The sequence below is a fragment of the Lampetra planeri genome, chromosome 7, assembly GCF_965212315.1.
Source record: "Lampetra planeri chromosome 7, kcLamPlan1.2.h2, whole genome shotgun sequence".
Taxonomy (NCBI): Eukaryota; Metazoa; Chordata; class Hyperoartia; order Petromyzontiformes; family Petromyzontidae; genus Lampetra; species Lampetra planeri.
Window position 1 is genome coordinate 7,048,834 of NC_136113.1, and position 27,988 is coordinate 7,076,821.

At 42.7% G+C, this 27,988-nt stretch overlaps 2 protein-coding genes across 7 annotated transcripts; one reads left to right on the plus strand and one right to left on the minus strand.

The window, feature by feature from the left end:
• Positions 1 to 443: 443 nt before the first annotated feature.
• MOCS1 (molybdenum cofactor synthesis 1) lies at positions 444 to 10,828 on the minus strand. Of its 2 annotated transcripts, none has more exons than XM_078596156.1 (11): positions 10,026 to 10,828; positions 6,968 to 7,088; positions 6,329 to 6,496; positions 5,976 to 6,140; positions 5,475 to 5,536; positions 4,970 to 5,081; positions 4,536 to 4,648; positions 4,264 to 4,374; positions 3,887 to 4,007; positions 3,603 to 3,650; positions 444 to 3,478 (listed from the first exon to the last, which is right to left on the minus strand). In XM_078596156.1, exons 1-11 carry the CDS (start codon positions 10,110 to 10,112, stop codon positions 2,478 to 2,480), a joined length of 2,109 nt encoding a protein of 702 aa, XP_078452282.1. In that variant the 5' UTR covers positions 10,113 to 10,828; the 3' UTR covers positions 444 to 2,477. The 2 variants fall into 2 exon arrangements, with proteins under 2 accessions (XP_078452282.1, XP_078452283.1); XM_078596157.1 differs by having other exon boundaries at positions 3,355 to 3,478; positions 3,591 to 3,650.
• A 96-nt stretch (positions 10,829 to 10,924) lies between these two features.
• On the plus strand, positions 10,925 to 26,739 carry COMMD1 (copper metabolism domain containing 1). Of its 5 annotated transcripts, none has more exons than XM_078596162.1 (5): positions 10,931 to 11,047; positions 11,413 to 11,530; positions 12,527 to 12,780; positions 18,366 to 18,650; positions 25,919 to 26,739. In XM_078596162.1, exons 3-5 carry the CDS (start codon positions 12,565 to 12,567, stop codon positions 26,018 to 26,020), a joined length of 603 nt encoding a protein of 200 aa, XP_078452288.1. In that variant the 5' UTR covers positions 10,931 to 11,047; positions 11,413 to 11,530; positions 12,527 to 12,564; the 3' UTR covers positions 26,021 to 26,739. The 5 variants fall into 5 exon arrangements, with proteins under 5 accessions (XP_078452284.1, XP_078452285.1, XP_078452289.1 ...); XM_078596164.1 differs by having other exon boundaries at positions 10,966 to 11,047; positions 12,538 to 12,780; XM_078596158.1 differs by having other exon boundaries at positions 10,925 to 11,530.
• Positions 26,740 to 27,988: the final 1,249 nt, after the last annotated feature.

A 27,988-nucleotide genomic window follows, 5' to 3' on the forward strand; every position in this document is an offset into this window, starting at 1 on the left:
GTTGTGCATAAAAGTACGTAAACCATAGTTAGCTGTATTTAATGTAACGGCAGGTGGGTGCTTAGGTGTATAGACGGCGATTGTTGCGATTTTGCCAAGGCTGGGTGGCGTTACGACCCTGTGCTACGCCTGCCAAAGAATCTCGTTTATGGTCACTGGCAACCTCAAACGCCAGATGGGAAGCGTGGAGAAGCCACCTGTCTTTCACCCAGCACTGAAAATGCCAAACCTGCACTCTACTCAATGCCTTTCATTGGCCAATAAAACTCAAGGGACCTTATCAAATTGCACATCACATAGTGTGTTCACCCATTTAAAAAACTGTACATATAACAATTGTGTATGTTCTGGGTAGCCTAAATGAACCACTCAATTTAAAAGATGGATTTTCACAAGCCAAAATGTGTAAAGGATAAATCTTCCCCATTTAACACAAACAAGCGTAAGCAGACATTGTTTATTGTTAAAACTCAGTTTATGCCATACAATTGTTTTAATCACGATTAAAGAAATCAATTTTATGTTTTCATGGGAAACACAAACATATCTGCCAACTTGTACAAATACTAAGAGCGTATAGTTTTTATTGAAAACAGAATGAAAAAGCAATTTCTCTTAAACTAAAACAAGTGATAAATTGTCAATCAGCATATGCTCATGCACCAACCTTATACATTCCATTTACACATCAGCAGATACATTTGAATCTGGAGATATTCTTATTAACTAAATAAGTCAACATGTAGCAAAATAGTTTCATTTTAATCATGTATTCCTTTCACAAAATAGAACCAACATAATTTAACTATATCAAGTGCTTAATACAATAATGTCATTTAATGCAAAATCTGAATGAATGCTAAAGTATTTTATAAATGCCACATTCGGTGGTTACACGATGAGTAGTATGTGTAAGAGGCAATGTTATTCCTGTCAAGTTGTAAAATATCCTAATCACTTTGATCTTGTGCATAAACAATTCTCGCACGTAGAATTGTATTTCACGTAACACATCACAAAGATTGGCAACCAAGACTTAAGACTTCAAACTGCCTGCTTAAGCAACTGCATGCACGGTACTATAATTCTAGTTACATGACATTTTGGTTCAATATGTATGCAGTCTGTGTGATAAAAATTCCATCTTTTTTTTCCCATACATGACAATTTCTGGACCCTAAAAACAAGTTAATGGCACATACCGTCCTCTACAGGGCAGCTTATTAGTTTCCACTTTCCCTTGAGCCATGGTGTTGCAACTCAGTGAAGCATAGGGCATTGCGCACATGGCATTGGTATTAATGGTCACTGAACACGACAATCAAAACTCAGACGTTTAAATCCCTCCTGCATAGGAGATAAATTCAGAAATTCCAGTGCAAGCATTTCGCTTTAGCTTACCAAGCTGATCCACTATTCTAATGTCAAGTGTAAAGTTTGACACGATACAACCTGACGTGAGAAAATTGTATTTGAAATGACATTTTTAAATTTGTAATACTTTGCACAACGTTGTAGTGATTGCAAATTAAATGTACTGTATAATCAACTGTCAATCAAATTATCTACACTGTTAAAGCAAACTGTGAAATGACTTAAGGCACAATGTGGCATGCCCACGTCATTTTCCAAAACTGTTACTGCACAAAGCAAAGGTGGGTTCTTCAAACTAACAAGGGATCTGAACTACGTCGAAGCTTGACCTTTTTCAATGTGTTTTCAGAAACACTGAAGTTGCTTTATCCAGAGACGGGATGTTGGATTAGCAGCTCTCCAATGATGTCACTTACATTCAACAATGTTCAAACTCATTCATGTTATAATTCTGCAGAATATGATAGCAAATACTTAAATGCTATGGATGCATATAACGCTTATAATCTTCTAACTTTATTGTACATGTGTAATAATAAGTATGGTCGAATAACCCTATATGCGATTTTCAATATCAGTAAAGGTCGGCAATTATCTTGGACAAGTCTTCAGGTTATCGTAGAATTAATTCGCTTGTGTCATTGCTGACAATATTTTATTTTAAAGTCAGTATTATTCAATGTTATATTAAAAAATAAATATTCTAGAATCTTCATTTAGTATTATATTAAATGCATAAATTAACGTGCACGATTTGAATAAAAATGTATGCTTGCTCTATCGGCATATCCTGTAACTTCAAACATTACCACTGGTTTGTTATTACTCTCCTTAAACATGTGAACAAATCTTTCAAAATGCTTCAGATAATCATATTTTAGAGCACAGGAAGATTGAGGCTGGATATTGTTTGGGTGGGTGCATGGAAAACTTCACTGTTGTACTGTACTACTGTGCTTCCACATTTATGCTATGCATCTTCAACTCACACTGACCAGCATGGGCAGACCCACATTGAGCAAAGGATTGAGAAAGGCAATGTATATGTGAGATCATGTGAAACATCGTGCAGACGTGACAAGAGCTATGCACAGCTGCAGTGGCTATTCCGCACGATTGAAATCGCCTCGCTGGCCACCAGTCTTCGAGAGCAGCTTGATCTCGCCGATGACAATGTCGTGCGTCACTGCCTTGCACATGTCATAAACGGTGAGGGCTGCCACACTGACCGCCACCAGTGCCTCCATCTCCACGCCCGTCTGCCCCACCGTGCGGCACTGCGCCGTGACAATTACCGCGTGACTTTCGGCGTCAAGCTCCAAACGAACGTCCACCGAGCTCAGCGGTAAGACGTGGCACAGCGGAATGATCTCGCCAGTGCGCTTGGCGGCCATAATCCCGGCCAGCTGGGCCACAGTCAGCGCGTCGCCCTTCTTAAGCCTGTTCTGTCGCACCAGCTCGAAGGCTACGTCTCCCAGTGTGACCCGTGCCTGAGCGATGGCCGTGCGTTGGGTCCCCGGCTTGTGCGTTACATCAACCATCTTTGCTCGGCCTGCTGCGTCGGTGTGAGTGAGCTGCGGGCGTGCGTTGTCTGCGGATCGTGGTGCGTCCTGGGGGGTGTCCGCTGCCGACTGCTCTTGTCGTAAGAGCTCCGACGACTCACTGACACCGGCATTGCTCGCACCGCAGGGGCCATCTCTACCAGTAGTGTCGCTACATGCAAACCGCAGCTGTAAAGTCCCATGTGGCCACATCCCTGGCTTAAAGTGAGCTTCATTAAGGCCGAACTTAGTAGTGCGTTTGTTTGTGTCATAACTGACTGATAGCAGTTTTGTAGAAAAAGTGCTTTTGGAAAAAAAATCACTGGTTTGTGGCTGTTGGTTAAAACCATGTCGGTTCATGGTGATAGCATTGAAATTATTTGTAAACATTTTTGCGGGATCACAGTGACAAACATAATTATAGTTAATTCCTGATAAGGCAAGTTGACCATTTATTGGATTAACAGTGAAGCCTTCTCTCTGCCCTTGATTTTTCAGAGCTTTGAGATGTTTCGGAAAACACTTTATCCCATTAGATTCCTTGACACTCGTCGATGTTCCAGCTGTAAAGGAATATGTCATGTTGGTCAGTCACAGCATGCGCTCACCTTTTAAACATGACAAAGCAGAAATCAAACCGAAGATAAATTGTGCTGGCAACGTGCGTGTACGTACATGATCACCCACCAATGAGGATCATGGGCCTGTTCTTCATCTGTGCAATATTGAACATCCCTGAAATATTTTTTCCAACAACACATCCCGGAAACAAAGTCAATACAAGTGATGATGCCAACGTGGAACATCTTTACAGTTGTAACCTTGTGGCATGACAGAATTTACAGCCATGCCCAAATAGCCTCATGAAGTGCATTGCCATAAATGACTTGTAAACCTTGGAACTATACAATATTGTGACAACCTGCAGCATCTTACACGCAACATGTGTTGTATCCTGTATTTCAGCGTACCCGCATGCTGCTTCTTTTTCCTTCCCACAGCGAGAGCAACTAATGACTTCATTTCTTCCTCAGAAGCACCTGATCGCAACGCATCTCTCAAAGACACCTCCGCATTGCCAAACAGGCAAACCTGAAGTGCATCAACATTTACAGCAGGTAAGAGGTACAGTTTTTATCGACCACAAGACTTTCCAAGATATATTTCTCCATGAATGTAAAAAGGGATAAATGGTTTTATCAGTTTAGATTTTTCTTTTATTGCAGGAAAAAATCCAGAGATTAATATTGTTCGTGTAAAAATATGATTTATAATTCGAGGGAATACTTAACATATAGCCAACAGTAGCACGGACGTAACAATAAACATAACGTGGGGGTGCCTTTACCTTGAGATTCCCATCTGCAGTGATTCGGAGCCTGTTGCAGGAGCCGCAGAAGTGCTCAGACATCGATGTAATGAAGCCAAGCTGACCCTGATACCCAGGGACTTTGTATGCCTGTGAAACACAATTAAAGTTTGTTAGGTTTTTAACTTGTTAAAATGGAGTCGCCTATTTCAGGTCACGAAAAACATAAAGATATCATGCAGATTCTTTCATATTTAAGCATTTGTGATATTTATCAAAGCTTGTGCATTTACAAACTTCACATATATTACCTTGGAAGTGTCATTGGGTTGATTGGAGAGCTTTGCAAGTGTAGGATAAGTTTGTTTTATTGTATCCAGCATTTCCTGGTAGCTAACCATCTTCTTAAAGTTCCATTTGTTGCCTAAAAGATGTAATATAAAATGACCCATTAAAGATTTACTTGAATACAATCACTTATGCTATACCTTCATAATATATACCCATACACGTGTTAATTACAGTCAATGCCATGACTTCACAGTTGACATTTTATAGATGTTTTTTTTTAATGGAAACAAAAAAATAACTAGGTTAAATATCAGAATTTATTAGCAAGAACTTTCCATGCAAAATTATAGCCAGCCAACTGCTCAACAATTTTAACTTTGACAGCCAAAGGTGGCTCAGCATAGACTGATAACAGTCTGCAATAATGTAAATATTATGATGGACTTATCCATACCATCAAAAGGCATGTACTCGATGAATCGCACATCCAAGGGCATCTTCTCCGTCAGTGCCACAAAATCCACCAACTCATCCTCATTCAGCCCCCGCATGACTACACAATTCACCTGTGGGCCCAAACACACACATCACATTACCACTGGACAACAATCATATAATTAACTTAAAATCGTTATCTTTACACTTGCGCAATTGGAACAACTTAGGTGCTGGCAATAAGCAAAACTGATTAGAAAATATAAAGGCCACGTGGCAATAAATTTAATAACAAGAGCCATATTCGTAACGGCATTTGGGATTATATTTTTATCTATATTAATCAAACTGCATTTGCTCCAGCTCAAACACCACTCTGTTCGAGTTAATACTTCTGCAGGCTTTAGATAACTCCTGACAGTTTTTAAATATTTTTTTAATTGCCAACCCCTTTTGGTAGAGCAATCATCTCAGTAACTACAGCACAGTTAAACAATCTAACTTCCAGTGTCACATGCGCTTACTTTTACAGGACTGTATCCCAAATCAATGGCCTTGTGTATTCCCTCCATGACTTTATTCCACCCTGAACAAGATAACAACACAAGCATAAAAACAAAAGTCAGCCAAATCTACGTGAGAAGAAGCTATGCAATTCGTAGAATATGTATTTTAAATAACGAACTCGAATTAACCAACTTGGAGAAGCATGGTCAAATAACCCCTGCAACTTGCAAGTGGATTGACAATGTTTCACCAACCCATTAAAATGTTTAATTGTAATTGGCTTTTGTCAGAGGGAACTTATTATTTAACACTGAATTACATTTGTGCAACATTTAAAATATATCATGTGACACATTTATCTTTGATCTGATTTCAATCTGCTTCATTGCTGTACTTTATGTAATTTGATTAGATTTTATAAATTTGGTGACCCAGGTCACACTCTGCAAATTAGACTATCCTGTTCTCTTGACTTCTCACCGAGTTAAACAAAACATATTTTAAATTTAAATGATTACCTTTCCTGCGAGCAATGAACTCGAACTTGGCAGGCACGAGTGTGTCGAGGCTCACGTTGAGCAAGTTGAGGCGTGTGAGCCTCAGGGACGGCAGCAGCCGAGGCAGATTTACCCCATTGGTGGTCAGTGCAAGCGTGTCGAGCCCAGTCAGCTTAGACAGCTCCCCTGCAAGCATGGGACATACCCTTTACACATTGGCCTTGCTGGTTGTTGGAAAGAACACATTTAGCAGAGCCACACCAATTCATTAATTTATTCATTTAATTTAATGTCCATCATACCAACTTAGATCAATGACGACCATGTTGTTGAAACTGCCTCATGTGAATGTGCCATGCCGCACCAAAACCCACCCATGAGTGGCACAGCGTCAGGCCGGATGAGTGGCTCCCCGCCCGTCAGGCGTATCTTGTTGACACCTGCGTCGACGAAGAGACGCGCGAGCGAGATGATCTCTTCGGAGGTGAGAAGCTGGGGCCGGCTGGTGAGCTGCACACCCTCCTCTGGCATACAGTACTGGCCTGCGGGCACAGTGCAACGCAATGTGCAGTCGTGCATACCAAAGTACATTTGCCTTATCTGTACGGATAGATATGTACTGGAAGAACATACCTCTAACATACCTCCAAAGCCAAACTTTCGTTTGGCTTTGGAGGTATGTAATTAGTAATATGCAAGCCGACGACTTGTTGTTAGGGCAGAATGTTTAACAAGCAGGGCAAAATGTGTTTGCATATATGCAAATATTAAGTTTTGCTCTGGGTTATGCCTTAGTTTTGTGGAACCCTCTGATCAATTTCAAAAGGATAACTATTTAATAGCAAGACAAATTTATACCACAAATTTGTTCACAGTGGATCATCTTTACAAGTCATAGTCCCATTCTACACTTCTCCCCCCCCGCCCCCGTTAAAATTACACATTAACTTTTAACGGTTTTCAACCAACCTTTAAATTATAACAGTTTTCAGCATGGACGTGCGTTGACTTACAGCGGAGGTTGCATTTCTCGGTGATGGAGATCCGCAGGTACGTGTGGTGTCTCCCAAAACCATCGGTCAGAACATCTGAGGCTGGAAGCAATTTTTCTTTAGCTACACCTGGCGGCTTCACCTACACAAATATTTACAAACGATTACATGCAATACATACAGCCGAAATAATTTCTTGTAGAAAATGACTGTCAACTGCCACTGCTAAATAAATTATGCTCAGAAACCAAAATAAATACATTTAATTTTGTGTGAATAATCAGTCAAACATCTTTTATACAAGGACACTTTTGTCAGCTATGAACATAAGTAATTCAGTAAAAAAACACTACCAAAACAGCTGATTTTAGCCATCACTTGTTTTTCAGTTGAGTCGTTTTACCTCAAAAGTTGTTACATGTAAGGAAACGTTCTGTTATGTCACATGGCCCCATCTAAACTTAATGATTTACAAAACGCCATATTGGCACTTCACCTCATCACTAGAGACAAATCGTTATCGCCTTGGCAGTGAACAATTATTGCACAAGAGCAATGTGGTAAAGAGCCTTGAATATAACACGAAAAGAGGTAGTAAACATGCAACTCAGCTGATATTTACAACCTACAGAGAAAGTCAGCGGCCGATGTGCAAATAGTCAGAGCTGCCTTACAATACTAATCACGCGTGTACTCCCAAAACTTCACACGGGTCTCTCTCTGCTGCACAGAACATTTTTGAATAACGCACAACCCAACATCGGTAAACTCTGTAGGTAACATTGTCACGCAACGGCAACACAATCACAACTGGCGAAAACTGCACAAAACCATTCGTAAATGTCCACACAGGTCATGTGGGGCACGCACGGCTTCCATCCTTTGATAAACAATTCCAGAAGAGCCAAAGTCCCCATCAGTTACACTGTTATGCCAACAAGCTACGCGGCACCATTGGGAATTTACTGGTATCCATCAAATGCTGTTCTGAGTTATTTATTTGCTTTTGTGTTCAAATGCTGGGTTGTCTATTCAAGTAAACAGTGTTTGGAAAATCAACAGGTTGGAGTTAAAAACATGTGCATTATGTAAACAAAAAAACACTTGAGATCACACTACTAATTATTATTGTTTATACAAATGCATCTAGAATGTGCTGAATGACAAAAAATGTATATGTAGTCATGTTATTCTTATAAGCGATGTATCCATTAACTGGGCACCCAGTGATAAAACACAACAGCCACAGTTCACCTAGCATGACATGTTACATTACTTTACACAAATTAAGCTTGATCATCCACTGTGAAATGCCTTCATATATGAATATAGCATTTAATGTATAACATTTATCATTACAGCCACGAACGCATTAAAGTTGCAGTACTATAAGCGAGTAATCGACATGTAAATCACACTTTCAATGCAGTTAGTCACGGTGCCAAGAGACATGACCTCTACGTTCAGAGGAGAGGTCATTGAGAAGGGATCAAACAAAACCCACGACGTAAACAATGATGACCACGTAAGCGGTTAGAACCACTGCTGGACACTGGTGAAGTAGGCCCATAGGCTGTGAGACTGTGTTGGGGGAGAAACTTGTGGGTGGCTGTAGACACGAGGTACAACCAGCATGGGTGACCCACCGTGCACAAATCGTGTTCAGTTTCATTTATTTGGTATAGCCCTGTGAGCCATTCGGCTCTTGAATCGGGTGCAACCGCAACAAACAAAAAAACATGAACAAGAAAACATCTTAAAGTGACTATGTGACTATGCACAAACAGAAAAATCCAGGAAAAAAACTGCAAAGTCTTCCAGAAAAAAAAAGCACCGTCCACCAACGCTGTGCAAAAAATCCCAGTGGGATGTAAGTCAAACAACAACCACAAGACAACTTAGATGAAAGCTAGCAGGTACTCTCTGTTTCTTTCGGTAAAGTCACGTAGGTATAAAATCAAATCAAAATAAATCACGACATTTCGATTGCAACACAAGCAATCATCATCTGGTGGAAAAAGCCACAGCAAGAACGTTTTTTGCTGTGGTTTTCCCACCTGATGATGATGATCGCTTGTGTTGCAATCGAAACGTCGTGTTATGATGGGCTTCTCCGTTGTGGGCATCGGAGGGCGTTGCAAATGCGTTGGTTACTCTACGACACCTCCACGTCTACACACCCCCAGTATTTCACCAATCCGCATTGGCCCAATGACCCCAAGAGACCCCGCACTTTGCGCGTCGTGGTGGTCGTGGTGTTTTATAACGCAGCAGTGGATCTCCAACAGGGCTCTGTGTGTACAAGTGTCGACCCCTACTGGCCGACATCTGTGAGAAGGGGGGGGGGAAGAGCTTTAGAGCTGTCGCCTGATGAAGCCAGTACTAATACCTGGCGAAACATCGTACTCGGATTGTAAATGTTGTGGCTGGGCTCTCCTACACACCGGTGTTGCTGTACGAATAATGCATTGGCCACGTTCTGTTTACGTGACAAACCTCAATAATTGGCTGTGTCGGGTGGTGGTGGGTTTAACGACACAACATTTATATAAATACGTGATATAACCCCATAGATGAGCTTTACAACTCATCAGATTCCTCCGGTAAACAACAAAAATAAATTTACACCATTGGAACCTCATTTGCCAGTAACAAAACATGATAATTGGTTTTTTACCCTTTTATCTGGCAACAAAACTGACACCTTTTTTACAAGGAGTCATGTTTGCATTGACCACAATACCTGCAGTCGGAATGCAGACAAAAAACATTACTCTGATAATGTATGCGCCTTTTGGCGTCATCTGGTCCAAACGCCATGTGAGACTAGGCTCTAAAGAAAGCTGTCTCGGGTATGGACCAATCAATTTCAAGGACAGTGCATACATTATCAGAGTTGTGTTTTTCGTTTGCATTCCGACCGCAGGTATTGTGGTCAATGCAAACATGACTCCTTGTAAAAAAAGGTGTCAGTTTTGTTGCCAGATAAAAGGGTAAAAAAACCAATTAACAAAAATAAAGATTTTGTTTTCAATTCCGCGCCTCGTGGTGTCCCCTGGGCCCCCCCCCAGCCACTCACCTCGCCCTGCGGCCGCGGCTCGGGGGGGGCCCCGCACAGACCCCGGCGCCACAGGCCCCACACCGCGGCCCCGCTCCTCCAGGCCATGGACCCCAAACCTCGTCTCTACTCCTCCCCCTCCTCTTCTTGTCCTCCTCCTCCTCGTCTTCTTCGTCGTCTTCTTCCCTGCCTGGCCTCCTCCTACTCCTACCTCGCTCTTTACTCGCAAAACTCTCCTCCACTCGGCGACGCCGTCCCCACTCTGCCCTCTCTCTAATCACTGAAACCCTCACTCGGCTCCACTCATCATCATCTCCCCTGGCTAGCAACCTCCTCGCTACCAACCTCCTCCTCTCCCCTCTCGTCCACCTCCTTTCCTCGTCGAGATGTCACTTTCCAAGGCCCCAAACTCTCCTCCTCTCTCTCTCCCCGCACGTCTTCTCCGGTCCCGTCTCTCCCTCCTCTCCCTCTCTCTCTCGACACTCTCCTCAATATTCCGTCTGTTCTACTCGCTCAGATCCACGTTATCCTCTTCACTTCCCCTACTTCACTTCTCTCCTTGTGCCCCCCCCACTTCCATTCTGTCCCCTCTTCACTCTCCCTTATCTCTCCTATTCACTCTCTCTCTTCGCTCTCCACTCTCCCTCCCCTCTCCCCTCTTCGCTCTCCCTTCCCTCTCTCTCTTCGCTCTCCCTTTGCTCTCCCCTCTCTCTCCGCTCTCCCTTCTCTCTTCACTCTTCGCTCTCCCTTCGCTCTCTCCGCGGGCCTCTTCCACGAGTCGAGGTGGGCGTGGCGGTCGAGGTGGGCGTGGCGGTCGAGGTGGGCGTGGCGGTCGAGGTGGGCGTGGCGGTCGAGGTGGGCGTGGCGGTCGAGGTGGGCGGGGCGGTCGAGGTGGGCGGGGCGGTCGAGGTGGGCGGGGCGGTCGAGGGACCGCGGTGAACAGCGCCTGTCACCTCCCGTCGCCTCCACCAATTCACACACCACAGAGTGACCGTGCCAAGTGCTGAGTCCAGAGCTCGCGGCATTAATCGCGACATTGCAAGGTGACCGGCAGATTCGCCCGCTGAGGGTTGTTTTTCTTTGTCATCGCTCGAGATGGACGAGGTCGACTTGCCTGCCCGTGTGGCCGCGGCGCGGCTCGGTGCGATCGCTGGGAGCCGCTGCGAGATGAATCCGCGATAATTGGAAACTTTTATCGCGGAAATTACGCGTTTTGACGCCGTGTGTGCAACGTGCCTTCGAATCGCCTTAAGCCGTTAACAAGTTCCGTGAAATCGTGTTTACAAAAATCGGAACGTGTTCTGTTTGATTTAGAGGTAAAATACCTCTGATCTGGCAAGGAAAAAAACAATAACGTTGGCGGCTGTGACAAATGTCCGCGGACTCTAAAGTCAGCGCGTGCTTCCAGCGAAGGGAGAAGGGTCGGTGCCGGGTTCCTCCTGCACAGACTCATCAGCAGTGACGAGACCTGCTCCAGTGAGTTCCTCCATCACACAGACTCATCAGCAGTGACAAGACCTGCTCCAGTGAGTTCTTCCACGTCACAGACTCATCAGCAGTGACGAGCACTGCACCAGCGAGTTCCTCCACGTCACAGACTCATCAGCAGTGACGAGCACTGCACCAGCGAGTTCATCCATCCCACAGACTCATCAACAGTGACGAGCACTGCACCAGCGAGTTCCTCCACGTCACAGACTCATCAGCAGTGACGAGCACTGCACCACTGAGTTCATCCATCCCACAGACTCATCAGCAGTGACGAGCACTGCACCACTGAGTTCATCCTGCACACAGACTCATCAGCAGTGACGAGCACTGCACCACTGAGTTCATCCATCCCACAGACTCATCAGCAGTGACGAGCACTGCACCACTGAGTTCCTCCTGCACACAGACTCATCAGCAGTGACGAGCACTGCACCACTGAGTTCATCCATCCCACAGACTCATCAGCAGTGACGAGCACTGCACCACTGAGTTCCTCCTGCACACAGACTCATCAGCAGTGACGAGCACTGCATCAGTGAGTTCCTCCTGCAGAGACTCATCAGCAGTGACGAGCACTGCACCAGCGAGTTCCTCCATCCCACAGACTCATCAGCAGTGACGAGACCTGCACCACTGAGTTCCTCCATCCCACAGACTCATCAGCAGTGACGAGACCTGCACCACTGAGTTCCTCCTGCACACAGACTCATCAGCAGTGACGAGCACTGCACCAGTGAGTTCCTCCTGCAGAGACTCATCAGCAGTGACGAGCACTGCACCAGCGAGTTCCTCCATCCCACAGACTCATCAGCAGTGACAAGTCCTGCCTCATTGAGTTCCTCCTTCACACAGACTCATCAGCAGTGACGAGTCCTGCATCATTGAGTTCCTCCTGCACAGTCTCATCAGCAGTGACGCGCACTGCATCATTGAGTACCTCCATCACCAGTGAACATCCCATCAATACGGTATTGAGATCTTCCACCGCCCATGAACCTGAAACGCCTTTGTCTGTGCCTGCCTTGTGCAAGCCGAATCCCAGGCTGACGAGCTCCTGGGGCCACACTCCATGGCTCAAGCAGGAGGTGGCGTCGATGCCGGCGGGATCCGGGCGGAGGAGCCCCTGGGCGCTCTCCTGAGCGGAGTCGTGGACCTGCTGTTCGGTGAGGAGAAGGAGGCCAAGGCGGTGGCCGTGAGCGAGGAGGCGCTCAGAGGGAACCTTTACCCAGACACCACCCGCGACGACTTCAAGGCGCTGCTGAGCAAGATGAAGGGGCTGCTCAAGGTGAGCGTCTGTCATGCAGACCCTGGGGTCAATTATCACGATGAAAAATCCGACAATGGAACGGCCCTGGTATCTCTACCCCCACAACCATATATCCTCCACACATGGGAGGATGAATGGCTCGCCAAACTGCGAATGATGTGAGGTGCAAACCATCGGCCATATCACTGATGATTGCCCAATACAAGATGCGTATTTTGGTGTAACAAGCGGACTCCACCTAGATACCCCTCCCCCCCAGATGCCGTAGATTGGCTTGCAAAAGAACACATTCCTGCGGAGGGAGTTGGTAGGGACGTTGGGTTGCTCGGTCAATGGCCAGGGTCAACGGTGGCATGGTGTATTCCGCAAATATGGCCGACTGTGAGGGCGAGCACAAGCCGGCCTGAGTAGGTTAAACGTTGAGTTTTATAAGGGCACCACCCAGCCCCACCCTCCCCTCCCCACCCTCCCCACCCAGCCCCTCCCCACCCAGCCCCTCCCCACCCTCCCCTCCACACCCAACCCCTCCCTCCCCACCCAGCCCCTCCCTGCACGACGGACGGATACAATAATCCCCTGTGGGCTGGTGTAACCAGGAGGTTCCTACCAGTAAAAACACATTGTAGCCTGTTGCTTTTTTCAAACGCCTGCCTGTCTCGCCTTCTGACCCTCACCCTCCAGTCTACTTTCATCTCATCTTCATTCCACTTTGTCTTCCTGTTTCCTTCTCCCCACCAGGCAAGTAGGAGCGAGTTTGAAGTAGCCATGGGGACCCCTAATGAGTAGCCAAGGGGGTATATGACGGCTAAGAATTGGGGGACACAGTTCGGTGTAATAAGTGAACCCATGGTCTCAAAGGTCGCGAGAGGTTGTCTCTTTCCCGTCCCCTTGTGTTCCCATGTCCATGCCCCCCAACCACCTTTTCCACAACGTTAGCGTTCACCTTTCCATCGATTTTATCAATTTATCTTTATTACCTATACAGTCTATTCACATTTGATTTAAAGCTTTCGTGACAGCAGGGATTCATCTTCTTGGTTCTTTCGGTAAAGTGACGTAGAAGGGAAGTAATAAAATAATAAAAATGAAACATAATAAAATAATTCTCACGACGTTTCGGCCGCAACGCAAGCAGCCGTCCACAGGTGAAACCAGGTCTGTCGAGGCGACAGCGTCTGAATGAAACAGCACACGTGCTTGGAGCATATATATAAGCTGGGTTGGAAGGGGGGAAAAGAGCGCCTTGACAAAAGAATATGCATATCAAGAGGCATTTAGCATATTATGGGAAATGCAGGTATGTGATTAGTACTACTCATGCCCGTGCATTATGCAGGATTAGCAACATCAAAGGGAAGGGATGTGGGAAATGCAGGTATGTGATTAGTACTACTTATGCCCGTGCATTATGCAGGATTAGCAACATCAAAGGGAGGGGATATGGGAAATGCAGGTATGTGAATAGTATTACTTATGCCCATGCATTATGCAGGATTAGCAGCATCAAAGGGAGGGGATAGGGGTAGCATTAATAAAGGGAAGGAGTGTTAATAGTATGTAGCTGCAGTAACTAAAACCACCACGTAAACAACTAAAGTATAAACTACATAGTATCATCAGTATACTAAATATACTCTACAATAAGCTGAGTTACTAACAGTAAGTAATACATTACAATTCTACGTCGTAAAAAATATATAATATTCTTCCATCTAAACTTTATTCTCTTACATCACACGAGTCTACACTGTACTATATACTACCATAGACAAACCCAACATTAAATTATATACTTATACATTGTATACCTTATACATTGTAATATTGCACTATGTATTATTCTACCCACCCTAATGTTTATCACACTGCTGTATATTGACTATACAATTACGATACTATATATTACTTTGTACATTGTATTAAGCATATAAATGTTATACTATTTGTTATTATACACTGTACCATTGACCGTCGTGTGAAAGATACTAAGAGGAAGCAACGAAATATGTCAATGGGTGAGTAGTGAGAAAATTGCAGCAGAGCTAAGAATCCATTCCCTGCAGAGAATACGTACGTTACACTTAAGGACTTTTGTGCGGGTGGCCACTAGTTTTTTTATTATAATTTTCCTCTTGCCCTCCCATAACTCACTCATAATTACTGCAAATCAATGGGTATTTATCATTGTGGAGCATGTGGCTGTATGTCATTGTGTGTATGTTACCTTCCCTATGGGGAGCGGTAGTGTAGCGGTTAGCGTGCTGCGCTATGATAAACCACGTCCAGAGTTCAATTCCCGCTCACGGCCAACACGAGTGATGATTATCTGAAATAATCCTACGCCTTGCCTAGGTCGACTCGGCCTCAAATGAGTACCTGATTGCGGTGTGTAAACATCGCCATTGGGGAGACAAAGACGGCTTGGTGTGGGCGCTGGCCACCCCCCCCCCCCCCCCCCCCCCGTGCCGGTCGTCATAGGTGCTCAACAGCACTTCCCCCAAAAGTCTGTTGGGGGGGATATTTTTTATTCTTTATCTTCACAAAGAATATTGATGGAATACGTTATTTTTGTGAACATAGCATTGTGTAGTATTGAAGTGGAGTACTCTACATGCTTGGTATAGCGAATAGTGGCCAGCAGATGGCAGTGTATCCACATAGAATGCTTTAATGTCAGAGGTTGTAAACAAGGCAGATCCTCATGTATTGGAGCTGCCATCGCTCAACATCTGCTCCTTTTGGTTGGGCACATTGTCAGAATGCCCAACTCAAGATCGGGAAACGCTCCAGGTGGGGCCAGAAGAAACGTGACAGATTGCTACAAGAGCATCCTCACCAAGTGCAACATCGACCTGGTAACATGGGAGCAGCAGCTGGCACTTGAGTGTTCGTCTTGGAAAGCTCTCGTCCACCAAGGTGTTTCAATTTGAGTCAGAGACACCATCAGGAAACTGACACACGGGCATGAAGGAAAGAATGCACCCATGCCAGACGGGACTCTCAAAGCTTACAAACTATCAGTAATGACAACACATGCTGTCACTGTAAGAAGATATGTGGTTCCAGGATTGGCCTCATCATCCATATGTGTACCCACAAACCTTGACCACCATCGCTGTCCATGGAGGACCTCGAGGGATCCCAGATTAAGATAATGATATGTTTATACAGAATGTACAACTGTAAAGCAAGGAAACGAAATAATGATTTGATAAATTTTGATTGCGCATGTGGAAAAAAATCTAACGACATTGGTTATTAACACAAAAGAAAAAGCTTAAAATGATGATTGACAAAAGAAAAACTGAGTACATGTACAGTATAGGCAAATGTTTCATGCAATGGCCCTGCTACAGAGTATGGAGAGGGAAAAGGGATTTGCATTTGGATGTTCTGCTTCATAGTGCACTGCCCTCAATTCTTTATAAAGGTGACTTAAACCTTTTTCAAACAACAATAATACGACATTTTATCACAAAATAATGTTCATAAGGCATTGTCACAGGTTTAGGATTAAGAGATTTTTCCATAAAGAAGAAACTGAAACATTCGCAACGAATTTCTCAGTAGCTGTGGGGTTCGTATAAGAGTAAAGATTTTCAGCACTGTACAGATTTGAAAAGAGTCCCCAAATTCATCATTAACTTTGTCTCATCACTGATTGATATTTAATAACATACATTTTGAATGTATTTCATCCAAATGCAACCACAGCTCAAATCGCTCTACAGTACAGTTGATATCTCTATTGTTTATGGAGAAAGAGATCATTATAGGCAGAGGAGAAGAGGAAGTTAACGAGTTGTCTAGAGACGGGAAGGTTTCGACAGCCTTTATGGCTGGGAGAAAGAGTTCCAGACTTAAGGGGCATTATAGGAGAACGAGCAACCTTCCACTGAGCGAAGGTTAGATGGGGACTTCGACAAAAAGCCGTAGTTTTCGAAGCGTCGAGTGCGTGGAAGGGAGTACAGTGAGATAATATGGGAGATGTAAGCAAGTGCAAGTCTGTAGGGAATCTTGAAGATAGTGAATGCAATCTTAAAATGGATCCCAACTTGTATTAGGAACCAATTGGGGGAACGGAATATTGGGGTAATGTCACAAAACACTAATATGTCAGGCAATGGTCCTTATTTAAAATATACGACTCAGGACAGATTTTGTCTTGTATGAACAATGTAGATGTATAAGGTTTCCTTAATGGATCTCAGATCGCCATGCATGTAAAGGAGGAAATAAGTGACAAGTGACCGGGGAGAAAAATACGAAAGCGATAAGATGGAGAACTAGAGAAAGAAGGCGTGTTCAAAGAGGTGGTGGGGTCTTCAACCGGGACTTAAAAGTCTCCATCGACTGCCATTTTCTAACCTCCAAGGGCCAGGGAATTGCAGAGCCTGGGCGTCGTGCAGACAAAGCTTGGTGGTGACCCCATGTTCGAAGCCTGAAGTGCGGTCACGCTGAGTATGGCACGCTCGATAGATCTCAGAGATCTCAGTGGAGTGTGTACCTGAATCAGCTCCTGGGTGTATGGTGGAGCAAGCTAATTTTAAACCTTGAACACATGGAGGAGAATCGGTGGACACCATCCATGTGGGTGTGCACTGAAAGCCAATGCAGAGACATGAGCACAGGTGAGATATGATCCTGAAGAGGAATGAGAGTGAGCACCCTAGCAGCTGCATGTTCGACAAACTGCAGTCTACAAGGAGGGTACTCGGGGCTCCGGAGAGCAAGGCATCGCAATGGTCAAGATGTAAAAAATCGAGCGCATGACCCAGTCTCTCGTCATTTTGAGAACAAAGAATGTTGTGCTGCAGGGCAAAATGCCTTCAATTAAAGAGCAATGTCCTCACAACTTTATCATGTGACTGGAAGGATAGATACTGTTCCAAGATAAAACTGAGATTTCTAACCTCGTGTGTTAGGCAGATGCTCCGAATGTCTATTAATCACCAGGGCCAACCTTGGACAGCTGGTGAGGAGGGGGGATGAGAAAAATATCATTTTTATCACTGTTGAGTTGTACAATCCAAGATTGTACAACTCAACAGTGATAAAATCCAAGATTGTACAACGCAAGAGTGATTAAAAAGCACAAGCTGAGGACATAGAGTTCGATCCCAGTTGAACATAGATTTGTGTGTCATCCACCTAGCAACAGTATAGACCTTGGTGTTGGAGCAGAGCTCCAAGCGGGGGCATTTGTACACTGAATAAAGTGGGACCGAACACAGTTCGTAGAAGAACGAACATATACAACCGGACGATCAGAAGATATAAACCTGCCCATAGTGATGTGTTGGACACGGTTTTCAAGGTAGGAGTGGAACCATTGCAACGTGGTGCCCGAGACTCGCATCACGAGTTCCAATTTCTCGAGTAAAATTCTACGATAAATTGTATCAAAAGCTGCTGAACTAAGATTAAGGGGAAAGAGAATACTTGGACATCCTTTGTCTGCACATGTGAGCAAATCAACCATTGTAATTGTCTTATTGCTGCCACCTTTATTCAACATTCATCTTCCCTTCCGTAAATCAATACCAATACCCTACTCCCTATTCACCGTACACCTCCCCCCTCGCCCCTGTCTTGCGGTCCAGGCGATGGCAACGGCCGACATGGACAGCACACAGTTGGAGACCTTCCTGGCGGCGCAGGTGCGCAAGCCGGGTGGCGTGACAGCCGAGCAGGCGGCCATATTGGCGCGCTTCTGGAAGAGCCACCGGGGCCGTGTGCGAGAGAGTTTGGTCGCCCGCTGTCGCTGGGAGCCGACGCTGCACAGCGTGAACTGGCGCGTGGACGTGCCGGCAGCCAATGGGCACAGTGGCGACCAAAGCGGAGCTCCCATTGCCTTCCTGGAGCTCGACATTGGCCATGAAGGACAGGTGTGTGACTGATTCCACTTGCTTTCAGTGGTAGCCCTTCATAATAGACTTTTGGGTCAGGCCACGTAATGACCTGGTTAAATTTGTGTCATAAAGACCCTCTACCACCCGACTGAGCCTAATAATTGAAATTGTCACGTGGTGTGCAACCTTTAATGCGCCATTTAATTATTATTGTTTCAGTTAATAGGTATCTTATTCTTGGTTCTTTCAGTAAAGTCACGTAGAAGGGAAATAATAAAATAATAACAAATTAAACAATAAAATTCTGATTACTAAATTTAGTTCTGGGAATTGAAACAGTGATAGTCTGTGCGTTCAATGCGTCTATATGTGACAATTTAATTTGTTTAGCTGTGTTTGGGGGTGTGGGGCCTTAACGAAACGAATTTATCAGATCCGTGTGGCCTAACCCATATATCAATCATGAATAATAAAATTGGCTGCCAAAACCTACGTGTCACGTGAATAGTTGCCCTTGCAGTTCATGTGGTTGAGATTCAGTTGGCAGTTGCATAAAACATCTTAAGGAAACAAAGGAGTTGAGGGGATTTTTGCACTTCGGCTGTTTAATGCAACTAACAACCTTAAGATGCCCCCAATAGCATTCCGATGACCAATTTAATACAATTAAATGTATAAGTGTTGTTCATTAGGTTCAAATGGATTGGACAAATAATTAGGACAGGTAAAAATGTATGTTTTAAGTAACCCATTCAATACCAGGATGAAGATGTAAATGCCCTTTACTTATTTTCAAATAGGCAAACTTCCCAACCTTAATTACCATTGGCTCTAAATCGGAAGACTACTGTGGAAACAATGTGTAACTCGCACATACCGATGCCCGTAGACTGTCGAGGATAAACAATTCCAATGTGGAAAATTAGTTAATCCTCAACCTGTGCAACTAAAAATAGAGACCTTGTTATTCCAAAGAGTTGACATTTTTCCTACACCTTATTGGAAGTGCATTGAATGTCGAGTAATGCTCGTTACTACCAATTTGACTTGCAGTCTATAATAATGATGTTATTTTCATCGAGTACACTTCACACAACCCGCTACTCCTGACGCAGTTATCTGGCTCGATCACCTGAACATGAACTCGTAGTTGTTGCTCTGCATCCACATCAGCTATGCGAAGGAACGAAGAAGAATTCACGCCAGTGTCTCAAATACGCAACTAATTAAAATATAATTTTAAGCATTGGATTGACCATTCGAGATGATAATGATTGTGGTATTGATAAATACATTTAATGTTTATTATGACAAAAAAGTGAATTTGCACACCTTTTGGTGAGGTGTGCGCCCATTCAACTGGCTGGTAGATTCTAGAGTGGTAAAGTGGTGCAGCATGATTGTCATTGATAACAACGGCTCTCTTGTTGGGTTACCCGTCCTCCAGGTAATGCTCACTAGGACGGCAAAGAACATTTGCAATTTGTAAATATTGCCTTTAAAATAAATGCAATGTCCATTAGGCTTGCAAGGCCATAACCACTGTGTTAGGATGGCTCGTGTACCCAGGCATTAATAAAATACCAACATCTGTATGTATATATGTTGAACTTCTTTTGCACCATACGTAGCCAACCGTGGTAATCGAAGGTGCGGCGCAGTCGTACTCATGTACTCGTGCTGCTGGTGATCATGGCGCTCCTGCTGGTACTGAAATTAATCTACTAGATCTAAATTGCGGCTGCTGTGCTATTATAACTAAAGTTCCTGCTGCTGATGGTACTTCAGCTGGTGCTGCTGCTGGTGCTGCTTTTGCTAATGTTGTTATAGTAATACTTTTAGAAGTGTTTTAATAATGTTGAAACTGATTATTACTTTACATGTTTAATATCACCAGTTATTTGTAATAATTAATCCATCTGCTGGTGAGAGTTATTTGTCAGGATAGTTTTGTGTTTAATCACTGACAAGTAATGTAATGTAACACCATAGATGCCTTATCTAATTAAGGGCTTTTTATTTTGGGTGAATGGGAAGTACGCTGTTTCTTGGACTACATACATTTTATTGCGATATAGATTTGCATAGCTTTCTTCCATGTAATTTTAATATTCAATTTTTCCCATGAGCTACAGAATAGCAAACATATTAGAGGCCAACCAACCATGGGTGCAAGCCAGGTTTAGGATGGTTTCCTCTAACATCGGGCACATACATAAGATTAATCAGATTATGCAAAAGACCAATGGATTTCAATCCCTCAGTTGATTGACCACGGATAATGATGATGGGAGGTGCAATGCAACAAATGTTTATGGCACAACAGAAACATAAACGGTTCAGATAATAATATGATGATCAAAACCAGCCTTGCATATCTGTGATCCTTTATAAAATAATTGCAATGGTTCTCATCGTGTGAGATTTAATGTTCACACGGTACTTTATTCCTATTGAATAGGGGTAGCATTTTCAGCCAACACGCATTCATCTGTTATTTTAAATTAACGGGTATTCCCACGGCATATAATTGAACTTGTCTGGTGTCCATGGATACATTTACCCAATTATGTGTTTTTCTTTGTGGTAATGAATAAAGTATGTTTACTGACAGCAAGGCAACGCAATTCTTTTTGCTATTTTAACTCCGTTAATTGGATGACTCTTATTTTGATGGGTCCTTAAACTGCAGCATCGTGTTCTGGGATTTTGTCTATCGGAGAAACCCACAACACTGAACAGTCCACCCAGCACACGATGCCTTTAATGTGTATATCAGGGTATGCAGGCTTATTTAAACAACGTTAAAAGCATTATATAAGTTGGACTAGATAGTGTGCAAGTGCTTGGATATCTAATATGGTGTTACCGCAGGAAATGCTGACATGTATATTAGAAAGCAGGCCACTGATCAGCTCACTGTTTTCTCATTCTCTTCAACGGCCTGTTGTTGTCCTGTATTTAGAACAGGCTCATTCTGAATAATAGTATTTTTAATGGTCAATGGTGTAACCATTGTTTACTCCATATGAGTGGTAAAGGTGTGATGAACGTTTTCTCCACCTACAGTAATTCTGACAAGTTTTTTTTTTTCTGAATATAATTACGTGACCATCTGTGTAAGTGTAAGTGGTGAGATGTTAATTATCTCGCCTGTTATGCAGGAGGTTGTGGGTTTGATCCTGGCCATGTATATTTGTAGTTTGCATGTCTCTCTCCCTGTTGTATCGTGGATTTTTCCCCAGGTCCTCCGTTTTTTCCCTTCACATTTAGACTCAACATGCGTTTAGAGTATTTGGCTGCTATACACTTCCACATGATAGGCCACTTCGTTGAGCTATCATTCGTGGCCAGGTCGCTTCTGTAAAAGAGCTATATAGTTCAGTGGTAAAATAATAAAAAAAAGTTGTATAGATAGTTGTAAGTATAATTATCAACTGTTACAAATTACCACAAGAACAACAGATTCCACGACAACAACAATGTTGCCACAACTCTACTATAATCTGTGCGATTATGGTAGCAATACGTGTTTAATTAAAAATAAGCCATCTGTAACACTTCCCAACCTAGGTTATGTGGCTATTAGGAATTTGCCTAATTGAAAACTGGCCAAATTGATTAAAGGGTTTCCCATAACTTTAAAACACAAACCAGACCAAATAGACGCTTTCCAAATAAGCAAATCAATGTTTCCATGATGACTGCTTGTTGGCTTCCATACTGCCATTTAAATACTTCCAAAGACAGATGCGTGTTGGCAAGTGTTACGATGATAAAAAAAATGTAAAGTCGTATTTTGTTTTTGAAAAGTAAACCGCAAGCATTCTCTGGTTAACAAACATAAAAAAATGTTTCATTGTAAGAGTTGCCTATGGCTTTAGAATGGAGATTATGGCATTTGTTTTCCCGCAAAGGATATGGGCAGGATGCTGTTTGCATGCTGCTCATGTGCTTTAGTTTCCTGACCTCAAGTGCGTGTGCACTCGTGTTGCACGTGACAAACCAAATTGGATTTGCACACCACGGCACTGGGTAAGGTCACATTTTTTGAATGATGGGTGGACAAAAATTAAGGCGCCACCTTCCCTGTTTGTTCAAATGTCCTTTACAGTTTATCTTTTGTATTTTGTGGTGTCAATGATAAAGCTTCAAACTGTGAATGTAAACAAACGCTGCTTTCCCTCCGATAAAGCAGTGCAACCCAGCCCCCTTGTTACTGCTATAACAAAAATAACAGTGCTCAAAATGACATTAATTTTCTTTAAAATACACATTTTGGTGTGTCTCACAACTTATTTAAAAAATAATATATTGCAATTTGAAAGCCAACCCTTAAGTTTATTTGCAGAAGGATTAGCACAGCAGACAGTTTGTGTGGGATATATGACAACATGATGTACCTATCAGAGGAAGCACATTCTGTTGTCTCATGAGTATAGTTTCACAATGATGTGTTCCACCGTGTATTCAAAAACGTGAACTTTAAAATGTTACTGATGCCTAAGTTCAGCTCTGACGATACCGACGTTCGTATTCGTGTCCTGTGTGTACTTGTTCGCGCTCAAGGGTTTATGAAGAGCTGCCACGTTCAGAAAACGTCAATGATAAAGCTGTACATGTATATTGTATCGCTTCGCGATACAATATACATGTACAGCACAGTCCTTTGTCAATTCACTTACAGTTTGAGGTTTTCCAAGGCCGTGTCAGTTACGGGGTTTGATTAACTATATGTGACCACGCAGGTCAGGGGGACCAAAACTCGTTCAGCTATCGATCGCTTGCCACTGATACGTTAGCCATGACGCAAACTCAAGTCGCCCGTTCACAACACACTGCACTATAACTTCTCAGCAGCAGCAGCATACAGTATTTATACTGAAAATTGTATCCAAAAACTTCCCCTTGCCATGAACTATTTCTTTTACTCTTTGGTTTTTTTGGTGATGTCACGTAGGTAGAAAAATAATGGATCATGACGTTTCGATCGTAATTAGGCCTACTTCAGCAGTTTTTTTCTTGCTGTGGTTGTCCCACCTGATGAGGGTTGCTTGTGTTGCGATCGAAACGTCGTGATCTATTATTTTTCTACCTACGTGACTTTACCGAAAGAACCAAAGAGTATTGATTCCTGCAGTCACGAAAGCTTCAAATCAAGATGATATTTCTTTTTTTTAGATGGTAGCTTGTAAAAATCTTGAAGTTCCATAAATAAGCTGTCAAAATGTACAGTGGGTGGGAACATTTATTTGGTATGTTTCCATAACCAGGCCCAGGGCATCTGGTTGTTAGTGTAATGATGGCTCACATTTCATAGGCACAGACACATAATAATTGCGATAGCTTTGGTACATACTGTTTTCACTAAATCTATTTGAATTTGCACAAGCGTTATTTCCAGACTTTAAAAAACATCTGAATCACACTGCAACACAATAACTGCCACTTACCACACTCAACATAATGCAACGTAGACTTTTTTTTACCCCTGTATCCTGTTTAATCTTGCACTTTACTCATTCCATGTCTGATCCTCCATTGGTGAGATGAAAATGGTTAATGTCGTAATCTATAAAACAATTCGCATTTCTGCAAAGTGCACCACCAGATAGATGCCTTTTCACTTTTACAGCCGTATTGTCGACAGCCAACATAAGTGTGACCCAGGCCATGTGCGCGCTTGTAGTATTCACCGCTTTAACGCCGCTTTGTCGTAAGTGCTGCTCAGTCTGTATGTGTATCCTGCCACCAGTCAGCCACTGTACAGCCAGAAATAAGATCCACTCTACGCATATATAAATGGTTATTTTTTTACCTCTTTTTGGTTCTTTTAAGAAATTTCAATTGCAATTAATTCCATTCGGTTTTTAACACCAGACTTACATTTTAATGCGTTTCCTTTGAACAAAAAAAAATGGATGAAGGCCGTGTCAGATGGCTTTAAGAGCCTCCCTTTGCACTATTTTTAGTTCACGTGTAAAAAGCTGTGCTCAGGGCTGCATTTGGAAAGCTGACACACCACTCTGAATTGAGCGGTATGCCTCGTGTTTACTTTAGTCTCTCAATGTAGATGCTGCCTCTTTTTTTTTTGCAACTTGGGCAGCTGTAGTCTAAAATAAGGACAGCATATTACAAGTGTGCATATTTAGTAACCATTTAAAGTGCAGCAAATACGTGTAGTATATATAAGTTGTGTCTGTACAATTTGCATGACGAATTGACATTTGCACCACAGTGTACGAGATGATCGACCGTTGTTAGTGTAATATTCCGTCGAATGCGATACAAATGCTGTCTTTCTTGTCTCTCCTTTCTCTTAATTGGACTGACCTCACAATGTAACACTGCACTGTGATGTTATCAAGCATAACACTGCAGTTTGACAAATACATTACCCTTGTTATAATCATGCTATTAAACATAATCTATGCCTCGATTTTCCTGGCTGGCTGTTGCCTGGGTTGCACTCTACCCAAACAAAATAACTGTTTTGTTTGTGGCTGTGGGCCGTTGCCACTGAAACTAACTGGGTAACTGGCTGAATCGGATTTTCCATGGAACAAATACAAATTAAATTGGCGGAAGAAGATCGGAAGACATACAATAGTGACACCTAAGAGGTCGGAGTAACGAATACAGAATTTGACACAGTTAATTAAAAATTTCTTTAAAATTTGATATTCACCTAATTTGTTTACCAAAATATTCTTTAATTTCTGGAGAATATATATTTTAAAACCTCAATGCATATTATGGCATTTTACTATGCGAAAAAGCATATTACATTTTCTCTCTGAGTACAGGATTATGAGAAGAGTATGAAATGACAAGTCTCTTATTTTCCATTCCAGAGCAGGGAATTTCCTTGTAGGATTTATAATAATGATATATAATGGGAATATAATGATAATATTGCATTATAGGATACATTTCCCCAGTAGTTTAAGGTGCAAGTTGTCTTGTCGTTGAAATTTCACGCATAAGTGTTAATCAGCGAGGATTTGTCAATTGTTACTCTGGTATGCGCCATGAACCTGGCGACTTGAGTTCAATTCCCCCGGCCACGAGTAATGTCAGTAACGAATGATATCCAGACCGGTCCTGCTCTCCTTTGCCTTCCTCAACCCATACTGACCAACATTGTAAAGTACCGTGAAAAAAAAAACTACCGGTAACTAACGGTCCATTGGTGGATTGAGAATGACCGGAAATTTTGTCTTATTTTTTTCAACCCACCATGTTATTTGTGTGCACATGTGTATGTGCCTTGTATTCACTGTCGTGATGTCCGTGTGCGGCAGGAGCCCGAGCGTTTGTCCTTGGAGCTGGACGAGGCTGGCATTGCAAAAATCATGAAGAGTGTCACTGCCATTGAGCAAAGAATTGCCAAACTTGGCCAGTGAGGCTGCTCTCAACCCTCTGGTCATCAAGGATCAAGACCACCGTGGACAAACCCAAGGCACTGCAGTTGGTAGGGACCACAGAGGGATCTATCTACTCGTGATTTTCATTTTACCTGCACATGTGCTCCAGCCAATTTTCCTGCAACAACCTCCATTTTGTTAAAAATACTTTTTTTTACTTGATCTGTTGAACCTATTTGCAGTGAGCAGGCTAAGAAATCCCCCAAGCCCTGGTGGATTTTAATTAATTTAGTTTCAGGTACAGTCCGCCTTAAATTACACGTGGGAAAATTGCCTGAAGCTTTGGCTTAATGGAAGCAAACCTTAGTTGTTTATGTTTCTCATTATAAACGAAAAACTTGCAGCTTAATTAAAACAGCTTTCACATCTTGGGCTGTTCTATGAATCTCTACATATTGCTAACTTAATTACTTGATTTCATGATATTTAACGAGGAGACTTACCATACAATTACAAAACTATTACCGCAGAAAGAATATAAATGGCTTTTATGCACCGTATATGGAGTATGTATTAGCGGGATTAATTGGAAGATTCCAATCAAGCCCGTGTGCCACATTTGTATGATTGAGTACGCTTGAAGATTCTACAGTTATGTAAATATAATCTGTGCTGTATTGCTTTGAGTTTTTTCTTTTTATTAATCTTAGATGGTCGTCTCGTCATCTTACAAGCAAATAAACATCTTGAATGGGAAATGCAGAGCGTGAATGTCGGATGATTATGCGCCGCTATACACAAAACGGGAAACATCAAAAGCTGCACTCATTCATAATTGTGAGGAGGTTATCGATTATCCTTGAAACATTTTCAGGTTTAAGAAAAATGTGAACCTGAGTCATACAACACGTAAAAGGGTTTTATGATGGGTGAATAATGTTGATCGCTTACATTATAGCAGTTTTTTGCAATGTTGGCAACTTTGGCATTATTATTTCTGTCTCGTAAAAGTCAACGTGACTCACCGCGATGTGTTTGAATCACGCGAATAATTTTTGTACATTTTTATCTTGGTTTGTGAATATTTCACTCCATTTGCCAGGTAAAAAAATACATCGATGGCTTGGGCATAGAAAATGTGTTTTAAACATTCAAAATAAAGGTTTTTGGGTCAGATCGTGTTATTATAAATGTGTCGCAACCCTCCACCACCCGACACGGCCAATCAGTAAAAAATGTGTCACGTTAACAAAACGCTAATTAGTTACTTCTTCTGCACACCGGTGTGTTTGAAGAGTGACTCCACAACATTTCGAATTTGAGCACGACGTTTCGCTGGTAATTACATCCAGCATCTTCGGGCAAATCTAACTGTTGTGGATTCAATCTTCAAACACACCAGTGGGCTGAAGAAGTAACTAATTGGAATTTTGTTAACGTGACACATTTTTTACTGATTGGTTGTGTCGGGTGGTGGAGGATTGCGACACATTTATAATAACGCAATCTAACCCAAAAAATTTTTTTTATGAATAATACTGGTCGCGAAAGCCTACGTGTTAAAGTGTTTTGAATAATTAAATACTTATTTGCACTTTGTTGCTGTTAGCACATGGTGTATGGCACAAAATCATTACTAAGACTTTTAAATTATTCAGTACTCTGTAGAATTTGATCTCGCATTTCTTTGACCAAATATTAAATTATACATTTGGAGTATTTCTTTTTATCATTGATAGTTTCTCATTGTACGTTGAAAAACGTAAGAAAAAACTATTTGTTTGTGTCTCTTATTGAACCAATGAAACCAAATTCGTGCATGTACACACCAAATCGATTGTAATTCCGGAAAATCTATTAAAAGCTGGACCAAGTCACCCAGGTCTCCCTTGGAAATGAGATTTATCCTGGTCTCTGTGGTTCTCCCCGGATTAAACAATAAACTTGAACTTGTCACATGAACTCCACATGGGACATATTCTGCTGTTGAAACCCCTAACAAGCCAC

Coding starts and splice junctions, on each gene's coding strand:
- MOCS1 (XM_078596156.1), bottom strand. CDS start 10,112: ATGGCCTGGAGGAGCGGGGCCGCGGTGTGGGGCCTGTGGCGCCGGGGT. Junction 5,537..5,975: donor GTTCATTGCTCGCAGGAAAG/GTAATCATTTAA, acceptor TATCTTGTTCAG/GGTGGAATAAAGTCATGGAG. Junction 4,649..4,969: donor CGAGTACATGCCTTTTGATG/GTATGGATAAGT, acceptor TACATCTTTTAG/GCAACAAATGGAACTTTAAG.
- COMMD1 (XM_078596158.1), top strand. CDS start 12,565: ATGGCTCAAGCAGGAGGTGGCGTCGATGCCGGCGGGATCCGGGCGGAG. Junction 12,781..18,365: donor AGATGAAGGGGCTGCTCAAG/GTGAGCGTCTGT, acceptor CTTGCGGTCCAG/GCGATGGCAACGGCCGACAT. Junction 18,651..25,918: donor ACATTGGCCATGAAGGACAG/GTGTGTGACTGA, acceptor CGTGTGCGGCAG/GAGCCCGAGCGTTTGTCCTT.